A 12,850-nucleotide genomic window follows, 5' to 3' on the forward strand; every position below is an offset into this window, starting at 1 on the left:
AAATTCTTTTTTGAAGATGGATTGTATCAGTGGGCTGATTATTTAAATCGGTAGACAAAGCTATGAACATACAAGGAACAAGGACGGGAAAGAGGGGAAGGGGGGGAAGGGAGGGTATACGTACAAGGAAAAAATGGTTTTAATGACTGAACTTCAATTCATATGGATCACATGGTTTTGTCCAAATTACCATTGGAAAAACTGGATTCAAGAGTTAATACTTGCATCTTCATTCGCGATAAAACATTTGCCTGAAAATTAATCTCTTTCGGAACTTCATACAAAAAGACGCCTCTTTTCAGTCCTACACAAACTGATTGCGGTGGACGCATGGGTTGTAAGACATAGTGTGTTGGAGTTTTTTGCAAACGTGCGTTAAAAATTCAGCATAAATCTGATAATCGCTCAAGAGATGGCGCAAGTTTATTTACCGCCAGCATCCGCTTGCCCAAGTCTCGGGCTGGTTTTCACGACTTCCCGAGCTTGGGTAGCAGAAAATTCAGGAGGCTGCACTACACTGAGGATTGGCCCAACAAGGTCGAATCGCAACTGCAGATGTTTTCCTCAATGAATTTAAGGAGTGTTGCACCAAACAGCATATCTCTTTGACGGAAAACTGGGCTCGAATGAGCTTTTTCCCTCTGTATTGAGAGTTTCAGCTTTATGCTGAATTTTTAATGCACGTTGGCAAAAAAGTCCTACATACTGTTTTACGTCGTATTTCCTATGAATGGCCACACATTTAATTTTGTAAATTCATTTTATGCACCATGCACCTTTACCCTTGTAAACTCGTGCGGGTTGATCATTGAAATTTATAGACAAAGACCTTCGAGATTTCGAACGAAATTCGCCAAATTGCCGATTTCACTTAAAATGTTTGGCAAAAAATGGATCACTATCAGTAAAGTTGCATGAAAATCACATTCAGCACATCAGAAATGCCTGAGAGGTCCCAAAATTTGCGTATGGAGGAGGTTCTCAAAGTTGAGCACGCTATATCTATATTTTCACCTCTACGGAAAAACCGGGGAAACGTGCAGAGATCTGAACCCGGTGTGTCTGCCGTGCCAATGAACATTCAAAAGTTGCAAAATTTCCTTCGATACAATGTTTATTTTTTAGGCAAGTTACGAATATTTTTCCTTGAAATTTTCAGGAACTTTAGATGAAATTGCGATCGAAATTATCTGAAAAATTGGAAAGAAAATATTCATAAGTTTACCAGGAAATTCGTGTTTTATCAAAGGAAATTTGGCAACGCCTGAAGGTTCATACGGCGTTTTTCCTTAGCATGGCAGTACTGTCAATCGAAGAGAGGCTCTCCTTACAGCGATGGCACGGGGGCATGAGATTAATAGAATCGGGATGATACCCGGAGACCCACGCATCACGCATGCCAACCGAGGAGCAAGTCTTGAGACGCGTGGCAGGACAAAGCCACCATCTCCACCTTCATCGGCAGGAGCTTTCCTCGCAGTGACAAGTCGCAACGCACGTCGTCGCTATCGCCCTCTGTCGAACGCATGCGTGGCTCTCGAACAGTTTGTCAAATCCACGCATTTAAACGAAAAAAATCTCATCGAAATAGAGAGTTCTGCACGGAGAAAAGAAACTCGTGCGTGGGGCCCGAAGTCTAGGTCATATGGATCTATGAAGTTTTCAGATTGAGCATCTGAACACTTTAGATCTAGCTGTCGAGGTTCGGATCACACATCTGAAGTACTTCAGATGTGAGAGCCGAAGTTTTTCGGATGTGAAAACCGAAGTACTTCAGATGTAAGAACTGAAGTTTCACATGTCTGATCCGAACCTCATCAGCTGAACCTCAAGTGTTCAGATGCTCAATCTGGAAACTTCAGAGATCCATATGACCTAAACTTTGGGTCTCACGCACGAAGTTTATTTCTCCGTGTGAGTGAAGAGACACGCTGTTAAAAATCGAGGAGTGAAATTCGGTGCTGAAGTGTATGTTACGCCCAAAAATCCCGAGTGACATGAATGCAAAGTGAAATTGAACGTATTTCTGTCAAACGGAACTAAGTGCAGTATGACGTGAGCATGTAATGCATGTATTCCTACGGGTCTCGGGGCTCATCTCTTAAAGCTCATAGTTCTGTTTAATAGAAATACGTCCAATTAGCACTATAAACGCGTGCGACATTTCGCAAAAAGAGTAGATTCTCCTCCGAGATAGTGTAAGTCACTCCAAAAAGGAGCAAAGATTATATCACTCGCGGCTTTTGGGCGCGCTCCAAAGACTCCGTCTTACAATTTACTCCGAAATTTTACCGACCAAAATTTTGAAAAATTTCCAAAAATGGACCAAATCTGGGAGGAAAAAATAATTCACTCTGTCTTTAATTTATATTTTGCCGCCTCTCATATCAACCATATCCTGGACTCTACGTCACACCATTGAAATATTGGGATCAAAAGTTCATAAATCCAAGTGGGCTACTGATGAAAGAATTGCAGATGAAAGATCTATTTGTCTCCCTAAGAATATCGAAGGATCTCAAATTTTGTCCTCAAATTTATTTTATACTAATTATACTGGTCCCAAGCTGTAATTTAAGCTTCGGCTTAAAAAAACCATCTTGCCAAAAAAAGGAAACAGCAATATTCGCGGTCCTTTGAAAGTTGGAACAAGTGACTAGTGCCCTTTTGATCCAATACACTCCAAGTGATCTGCGAACTGCGATACTTTGCTCGTTGCTTTGACCATGGAAATCTTCCCGACCTGCCGGAACTCCTGCGGGAGGATACAGGTCAAATACGTGCTTTGTATGCTCGGAGCTTTATCACACCTTTGCAAAGGGCCCTTGGGCTGCGGCCGTTGGATAGCCAGATGACGGGGCGTATGCAAAGAGCAAAGACAGATCCGAGGTGGCCGCTCAAAGGCGATTTTAATGATCGGTAAACAGCAACACTCCAGGCCAGGAATCCGGTATTGTTTGAAATCTATGTTCTCGGGCGATCGTAATTATGTCCCAGGGTAAGATATTACGCCTGGGTATTGATAGCGGCATCGTTGCCGAGCCGTCCTGGAAAATTTTGAATTTTTTATGGAAGGTATCCGGGATTTGGTGAAACGTGGCAACGTTGGGAATCTTGGAGCATTCCGTGCGTAAATCCGATCGGTAGCCCGCATCAATAGAGTCGAGCTAGGTGACGACAACGGAGCCTGCACGTTGCGATATTGTCGCGAATCTAATTCTCACCATCGCGAGAATCAATTCACGCCTAGAATCGGCTGATTTTTCCGAAATCCGATTTTTTTTATCTCATTAAGTGCGCGTGATATGCCTCTTTCCAATTAGATCAGTGTCTGGTGGAAAGGTGTGAGTCGCAGTCTTCCACTTTTGTTAGAATTTTTGACCGTTTGAGGATACTGATATATTTTCTCAAAACTTTCTCATTTTGGAGAAAAGAGCAATGCCTCTCAATTTTTATGTTTTTCGAAAGGTTATAACTGAGTGGAAAATCTTTCAAAACTCACTTGAAATCTGCCTCTTTTACTTAAAAATGTATAGGGTTTTCTTCCCTCTTTGGAAAAGGGGCATTTTTAGCTGAGCCAATTAGCCTAAAAGAGTACTTGAAGTTTCCCACCGATAAAAATATTTTTGAACTTTCCTGCTGAAATTTTTTTTTTCAGAATTTTTAAATATATATGGAACCGTCCTCTGACTTTGCAAAACATTATAAGTAATTCTGTTCGATTAAAAATTAGTTTTTTGCTTCTCCTGTAGGATTTAGTTTTATAAACTCACGCCTGTCAACCAGAAACCGATTCAAATATGATATTGCATCGTCAACTCCTGAAAAATGTGATTCTCCTGTTAGTCGAAAGTAATTCTCTCACTATTGAAGCTCTTCTTGCTATTTGGCACTGCTAGCATCTAGTGAATGGTATATATAAAAGGTATCAAGGCTACGTTTACTATTTTATCATATAATTGATGGATACAAAGGTCACTAATGTATAAAAGTGTGAGTTGGGGGAGTTTTTGTTGATGCCATGATTTTCATCGAAGTTTCTTCTACATATAACTTTCTAGTGCCCCTTTAGTGTTTGGAATTTTACCTCACCATTATATTTATTGAGTTCCAAAATCTCAAATTCAGAAGAGATTCTGTTTTTGATGTTTTGTTTTGACTTCAAAGTGGCAACGAGGCAGAACTTTCTATCGGTACCTTTGCCGACGAAAAGGTGTGCACAGTTCGCGTTGAGTGCTTTCTTATTTACAAACAATAGCTCGCAAGAAGCGCTTTGCAAGTAAGTTATAACTGTCGTGAGGTGTTGATTTTCAGGAGCATTCAAAATCCAGCTATCGATTTGTTTCTTTGCCGATATTCAGTAGCGAACCACCGTTAAAATCGTTTGATGCATAACCGCCGAACTCTCCAAGCTCCGAATCGAATCGGTAGTGGCCTGGTCACGCGTAAAATCATTACAACCCTAAACCATGTAATTTCTTACTTAGATGAGTGGGAAAGGGGAGCTACTGCGTGAGATGCACTGCCCTAGAAAATGCCACCCGAGAACGTAAATTTGGCATCGCCGCGCCACGACACCGTCTAATTACGCCTTAGAAACAAGGTTGGTACTTAAAATTATAGCATTTTAAGCCATTTTTCGTTTTATCGGCCTTCCATAATTGCTTAAAAAGTTGGTAGCTAAAAACCTTTAACTAACGAAATTTTGGTTTTCTCGAAAACCATGTGGTAGGCGAACTTTTCTTTGGAGAAATTTCGAATTGGATAGGAATCAACAGCAATTTTATCTCTCTTTAAGTAAGTACCACACATATCCTAGGAATTTCAACGGTTTTCGTGTTATCGGCCAAAAACCGTAAGAAAATAGTTGATTTTTACCTTCTTTTCAAATATGAGTTTGTTTTTTGGGAGGAAACGGGTCCTGTTATTTGAAGGGGGAAATTCTCGTTAGGACCCTGCATAGGTGATAAATCTCGAGAGGAAAATAGTTCTACTCTTTGCCACATAAAAACACCAAATGACTGGACTGAGTGCCTGTCACGGTCAGTCATCTTTCGGAAAATCAAAATTGGATAAGAAATCTGCAACATTGCAAAGTGAGTTGCGTGGTTATGCGGAGATATGCGTAGACTTGCTCGGAAATTGGAGATGGTTGTTTCGTTTTAATAGAAAAAAGTCTCTTTAGCGTGGTACGATGTTGGAATCAAGACAAGATATCTCATTTCGCCTTCAATATTGATGATACTTCAAGCACATCCACAAAGCACGAATAGTGGTATCAAAGCGCCGTGTAAGTTCCAGATCCTTGTTTCATTGTCACCTCTTGATTTTTGACTTTTCAGCGGTGTATTGGTTTGATGCGTCGTAAAATTGTGAAAAACTAATATAAAAATTATTGCTCGAATATCAAGGAATTAGTCGTCTTGTTTTGCTGAGAAAAAGTCGTCCTTCGTCCATCAGCGCAACATAAAGTCGGAGTTGAGACAAAATTTCTTATTTCGCCTTCAATATTGATGATACTTCAAGAACATCCATAAAGCGCGAATAGTGGTATCAAAGAGCCGTGTAAGTTCCAGAGCCTTATCGCGCCATTGTCACCTCTTGATATTTGACATTTCAGCGGTATTTATATAAGTGTCTCGGTTCGATAGTGTCATGAAATTGAGAAAAACCAAGATAAAGTTTGCCCAGTTGTCTGGGATGAAGATAATTCCACTCGTCTAGGAGTTTACTTTTCGAAAATCTCAGCCGTCAAAGAATTTACCATTTTTGTATGGCGTGTCTCTTTAAGAGTTCACACACACCCCCCCCCCCCCCCCCTCCAATTTCACTCGAGGATGGCAAACATTTTCTCTTTTGAGGTTCTATTTTAAGCGATTCCTTAAAGTTCCCTTAATCAAAACGCAAATTGAATCGAGTCCCCTAAGGAAAGGAGCTGTTCAAAGAACGACTATAAATACGACCCCAACTTATGGTGTTTAGGACCGGGAAAAACTGGGATTCATCAGGGAATGAAAAATTCTAGGGAAAATGAGGGGAAAATCAGGGGATCTGTTCCAAAAACCGGAAATCTCTTCCTCTACCGCTTAGAGACCATTTTGCTTTCAAACTTCATGAAAATTTTAAGTACCTGTTGTTATTAATGTTTATGCAATTGCACTTGAGCGACCATTATTGACCTCCTGAATGACATATCGACGGTGTAAGTCGGCAATCACATGACTGGGTTTGCGACGTCGCAGACTTCCTGTCATATTTTATTTTTTAAACGGAAAATTACTCAACGGCAATTCTTTAAAACTGCCGTAATTTTTCTTCTCTGTGCGAAGAAAACTCTCCATAAACTTCAAGGAATGATGTCAATTTGTTCTCCTTTAAAATAATAACAGAGGCGGAGATTTTCAGACACCGCAAACGAGATATGTGATTGCGAACTTACGCCGTCGATATTTAAATTATAAGCTTTCATTGATCTGCACTGACCAGAGCCAGACATGACGAAAAAGTAGGAAAGATATGGTACTTCGAAAATTGGAAGCGAGGTAGCTGGGGAGGTCATAACTCACAGCATCTCATTATCATGCCATTGTTGCTTCCTCTCGTATTTAAGTCAAAGAACGCCACTGGTCGGATCATTCACAGATGCAGGAATCGCCAATACATTTTATCAACTGCAGCATTAAATCGAATTTCAAGGGACTTTAATTCAGGAAGGCAGAATGTGTCTTAAAATGGAAGCGCCTTCGACTTTTAGGATACTTCACACACATCCGGGGAGTTTAAATAGTTGTATGACCTACACCTGTTGTTGTCATCATGTTTTATTCAAATGGAATGGCTTTATATTATTATGTATGTGATGTGGGAACAATGGCACTTTAAGCTATCAGCGGTTTGAGTAAAAAGTGATTATTTCCATTGTAAAGTTTGAAAAGCTCCAATTATGTTTCAGTATGCAGAAAGACAGAATGTGTCTTAACATGGAAGCGCCTTCAACTTTTAGGATACTCCACGCACATCCGGGGAGTTCAAATAGTTGTATGACCTAAGCAGCGTTCATTGTATTGATAGGAATCTGGTAGGCACAACACTGTCATCATGTTTTATTCTAATGAATGGTTATATATGTGTGTGATATGGGAACTAAAGTACTTTAATTCATCGGTAGTTTCAGTGAAGAGAGCTTATCTCCAATGCTTCTCAATGCAGAAAGTCAGAAGCGCCTTCAGCTTTTAGGATACTTCACACACATCTTGAGAGTTAAAATAGTGGTATGACCTAAGCCGCATGCATCAAATGTTCAGGCAAACCGTGCGAGGAGAATGTTGGGAAAAATCGGCGAAATCGCACGATGTGGCCACTTTGAGGGGGGGAAGGGGGCATTTTTAAAGTGGTGTGGTAAATTCTGTTATTATTCTCATATGGTACCTTAAAAAGTGTGTTACCTCAAAAAGTTTCAAAGCCATAGCTTCATTTTAAAGGGGAGAAAAAAATTCGCGAAATGACGAAAAAACGCAATTGTCCGGAATTTGAAGTTCCCGCTTGGAGACTTGTCGGCCTCGGCGGCACCACTTAGGATGATCCGATTGGGCTGAACTTTTTTGTAGGTTCTTTTTTCACCAAATGACAACTTTTAGGGGGTGATTTGATTTTCGAAAAGTCGAAAAATAAGAACCACCCTAATCTGCAGCTAGTTTAAACATTAGGAACACTTTTGGAATCAATAATTTAGATGTGCGCCAAAAAAACATGAAAAAAAAAAAAAAAATTCGATGGTATTTTCCAACAAAACCCTACCCTAGGGGAGTGGGAGAAAACTTTGGGTCTCATGTCTAGGAATGAGCTCCTGAAAATCAGGGAGAATCAGGAACAAATCAGGGTACGAACATGGTCAAGAATTCTAGACACTATACCTTAACATGACGGATATGAATTTCCCTGTTCTGAAGACCCCATTTTAATCGTGCGAGACGGCTTCAAATCGTCGCCCTCCTGACAGAAGGACATACTCCACACTCCGCGATGAGCCCTGTAAAAGTAAAAACAGCTGATATTAAGACTTCTAGGTTAGATGAATATATTTCAGTTTTCAGTCTGCTCTACACTGTCGACTTGTGCTGATCATAAAAAATAATAATCCAATTTATTCCTGGTGAGTTTCAATGTTGTTATTTAATTCAACATTTTGGTGACCCCGACGTGATTATAAAAGAGATGCAGTGAGCTTTTGCTCTCCGTCTCGAAAAGTAATGCAGTAGGCTTATGCCTTCCGTTACTTCTAACATATATTATAAAGGTTAGAGATGCAGTGAGCTTTTGCTCTCCGTCTCAAGAAGAGATGCAGTGAGCTTTTGCTCTCCATCTCAAGAAGAGATGCAGTGAGCTTTTGCTCTCCATCTCAAAAAGGGATGCAGTGAGCTTTTGCTCTCCCTCTCTTGTACCAATGCAGAAGCCTCGCCTTCCATTGGTACGGGTGTGCCATGAGATCTAACATTGCTCTTCACACCCGCCCTTCAGCTGAATAAAAATAAAAATAAAAATGATATAAAAATCCAGGCCTGGTGACGGCTTTTAGCCAAGTAAATTAAAAGCATAAAAATGCAGTGAGCTTTCGCTCTCCGTTTCCCATTGTTTTTTGACATGCAGTGAGCTTTTGCTCTCCGTGTCTCTAATATATGAATGAGCTTTTGCCGTACTAATCTTAACTCCAATCTAACAATAAAATGAGACCTAAGTGAGAAGAAAAAGTATGACCTAAGTGAGCAAACATTTTAATGAAATATGATCCGAGAAGTATGAAGAGTATGAGTTACAAGATAGAGGTTAAACGACAGAACATATGCAGAGACAAGCTAAAATAAATATTGATGGAGTTAATATGCGGAACGGCAAGAGCGAACGCGAAATTTAATTTGGAATCATATGTTGATTCAGAAACTCGAGGAGCTCCTGCGCAACAAAAAACAGCTGACTAACAGTACTGCCAAGGTGACGACAGTTGAATTTGCTGAAAAGGAATGAAGCGCAGACGACAGAGTGCGAAAGTGGATGCTCAAGTTGGTGTACCTGCAACCAGTCGTTTTGAACCCATGAGCTTTGGTGCGGAACGAGATGATTTGACAATTGCAAAAAGACAAATAGAGCATCAATTAGATGGGCTGTCGCAATCCGTCACAGCAAGTGAACAGAATGTTGCTGAAATAAAATTCCGGTATGAAGACTCTAAGCAAATGTTGCCAACATACATTCGAACTTTCTATAAATTGTATGGTCATAGTAGAGATGACAGTGAACTTTTGACCTTTGAGAAAAAGTATTACAGTGTAATGGCAGAAGCCAAGAGATTGATACAATGCAATGATTCCACTGAATCGAAGCAAACCAGAGATAAAACTCACCTTAAATTACCTCAACTACCGAGATTCTATGGGGACAGCAAGGAGTGGACTTCTTTTCGTCAGACTTTCGAATCATTGGTGCATCAAGATAACAATTTCTCTAATGTCATAAAATTCCATCTTTTGACATCGGCATTGCGTGGAAAGGCTGCTGAAGTCATTAAGGGTGTCGAATTTTCCTCGGAAAATTATTCAGTGGCACTAGAGTTATTAAGTGACAAATTTGAAAACAAGAAAATTTTATTAAATAATTATATGCGAAAGCTGTTCGGGAAAATTGAAAGGAAAACTCAGAAAATGACCGCTCAAGATAAAAAAAAAAAAAAAAAAAATTCAAAAATATGTTATTATATTCCTCATTTAGGAGTGCTTCGTGAATCAAGTTTAACAACAAAATTAAGAGTCGTATTTGACGCGTCAGCTAAAACTTCGTCCGGCAAGTCTTTAAATGACATTCTGCTAGCTGGCCCGACAATTCAAGACGAATTATTCGATGTTCTGCTGCGATTTCGTGAATATCCCATAGTATTAACTGCAGACGTTACAAAGATGTACCGGCAAGTGTGGATTAAAGAAGAGCATAGATCGCTTCATCGCATTCTATGGCGTGACTCACCTAACATGAAAATACAAGTGTACGAACTGAATACGGTTACATATGGAACAACTAGCGCTCCCTTCCTTGCTATAAGATCACTACGAGAAGCAGCTACACGTGAAAAATCAAAACATCCGCAAGCGAGTGTTGACGATTTTTTGGGGGGAGGGGAGACAGTCAATGAAGTTAAAATGTTAAAAATAGACGTGGAAAAAATCTTAACACCATATGGATTTGATCTAAGAAAATGGGCGTCAAACAACTCAAGTGTTCTTCAAGAATGTCAAAATCACCAAGAAGCGTTGTACTTCAACACAGAGGAAGAAGTGAAAGTTCTCGGTATAGAGTGGAACCCAAATTGCGACACATTCTGCTTCAATTCAGTTCCTCCAAGCACTCTACATACAAAATTAACAAAAAGAATAATCTTAGCAGAATCCTCGAAACTCTACGATCCACTGGGTTTCGCATCTCCTATCGTAATTAGGGCGAAGTTTCTGTTGCAAAAGCTGTGGCAGCTGAAGTTAGATTGGGATGTAATCGCACCAAGTGAGTTAGCAAGGCAATGGTTACAGTTACGAGAGGAAATGATATATCTTAAGGGTATAAAAATCTCCAGGCATCTACAAATATCAAGAAGATGTACATCATTCGTCGTTCACGGATTTTCAGACGCATCTCTTCAAGGGTACGGAGCGTGTTTATATGCAGTGTGCAAGAATGACGAAGGTGTAACGTCTAGCTTAATCTGTTCAAAGTCCAGGGTAGCGCCGCTAAAGCCATGCTCATTGCCGCGCTTAGAACTGGCTGCTGCTTTGTTACTCATCAGGCTGACCAGGAAGGTTGTAGCAGCTCTGAAAACTAAACCAGCAAAACTTTACTTCTGGTCTGACTCAACAATCACCCTGCACTGGATCAATAGCACAGCAAATAGATGGAATATGTTTGTGTGCAATAGAGTTTCAGAAATACAAAATGTCAATGTTGAACTCCAAATATTTGATCCTGAATTTCGTCATGTGAAATCGTCAGACAATCCTGCGGATCTCATTACAAGAGGCTTATCAGCTACTGAGCTGAAAACATCGAATTTCTGGTGGCACGGCCCAGCATGGTTAATTCTGAACCATGCGGAATGGCCAACACCAGCATTTGTGATTCCGTCAACCATTCCTGAGGCTCGACCTCCAAAAATCATTGCGATGTTCCAGACTACACTGCCAGCTGTATTATGGACAAAATTTTCAAATTTGACTAAAATAATTCGAGTACTAGCATACTGCTACAGATTTATTAATAATCTGAAATTTAAAGTGAACAGAAGATCAAACACAGTCAGGTACCCCCTCGCGTGCCAGTGTTTAAGTGGGAATCTGACTACAAGCGAAGTTGATCATTCTTTTACAAAATGCGTAAAGGCTGCACAACAGGAATGTTTTGGTGCAGAAATCACACAACTGTCCAAAAGAAAAGGAGAGGTGTCAAAGTCAAGCTCAGTCCGAACACTTCATCCATTTTTGGACAACAAGCATATTATCAGGATTAAAGGAAGACTAGCAAATTCTGACATTTCATCTGAAGAAAAACAACCTATCCTTCTAGCATCGACACATAGGTTGACAGAATTACTTGTAACTGAAGAGCACAAAAGACTGTTGCACGCAGCACCCTTATCAGTATTATCAACACTAAGACAACGATTTTGGATCCTAAAAGGTCCAACAACGGTAAAAAAAATATTGAAAAAATGTGTAACGTGCTTAAAAAATGCGCCAAAAGCAATAATTCCTATCATGGGTCAGTTACCTAAAGAAAGAACAATAATAGCCCCACCATTTTCGAACGTTGGAGTAGATTATGCCGGCCCAATCCAACTGAAAGCTACATCAAGAGCTAATTCTGCAAATGTAACAGCTTATATAATCATTTTCGCATGTTTTGTAACGAAAGCTGTGCATTTCGAATTAGTCAAAAACTGTACACTGCACTCATTTTTGGAAGCATTTCAGAATTTCATTTCACGAAGAGGTGTTCCTTCATACGTTTTTTCGGATAATGCAAAGACATTTATCGGAGCGCGGAACAAAATAGATACTTGGTTTCAAGAATTATTACAGCATGAAAAACTAAACAGATTTTTTCTAAGTAATAAAATACAGTGGAAATTTAATCCACCAGGAGCACCCAACTTCGGCGGAATATATGAAGCTGCAATCAAAAGTTTAAAGAAGCATTTTCGTTGTATAGTTGGGTCCCGGAAGTTGGAAGTGGACCAAGCAAGATCAATCATCACTAGGATAGAAGCAGTAATGAATTCAAGGCCAATTACTCCAGTTTCTACCCTTGTAGCAAAGGGTTCTACTCAGGAGAAGGAGCCAGCTCATTAAATTCGTCACAGTCACGGTATTTAAGCGGTAGAATGAAAGTAGAATGCTGGTAGCACTGGATCAAGAGCACAGCTGTCATCGGTTGGACCCTCATTGACCCTCTCTTACGATTCTGCTATCCGAACTCGAACTGCATGCTCCCGATCGCGTGCAGTTGGGGCCTGAGTCCGTCCCGTACCCCCCTCCGATTTGTATTGTCTCGCTTTTTACCTGAGGTCCTGTCGGTAGTTTTGCATCGGATGAAACTGAAGGAGATTCTTAGGGGATGAAAAACTCTCCAAGACAGGGCACAGGATTTTAAATTAAAACCAATCAACTTTTTACGGAAATAGTTCATAGGTACTTTTTCCTTTGATATATTTGCGGGATAAAAAAAATTGATCATTCGAAAAGTAGCAAAACGTGAGACGTTAGAATATCATTAAAACAGTTGTGACCAGTATATTAAAATATATTTATATCTATTC

At 40.0% G+C, this 12,850-nt stretch overlaps 1 protein-coding gene across 1 annotated transcript; it reads left to right on the forward strand.

The window, feature by feature from the left end:
* The first annotated feature begins 9,947 nt into the window (after window positions 1–9,947).
* On the forward strand, window positions 9,948–12,383 carry LOC140224701 (uncharacterized). Its single transcript, XM_072301015.1, has one exon. The coding sequence runs from the start codon at window positions 9,948–9,950 to the stop codon at window positions 12,381–12,383; it is 2,436 nt and encodes an 811-aa protein (XP_072157116.1).
* Window positions 12,384–12,850: the final 467 nt, after the last annotated feature.

This window comes from Bemisia tabaci, chromosome 5, assembly GCF_918797505.1.
Source record: "Bemisia tabaci chromosome 5, PGI_BMITA_v3".
Classification (NCBI taxonomy): Eukaryota; Metazoa; Arthropoda; class Insecta; order Hemiptera; family Aleyrodidae; genus Bemisia; species Bemisia tabaci.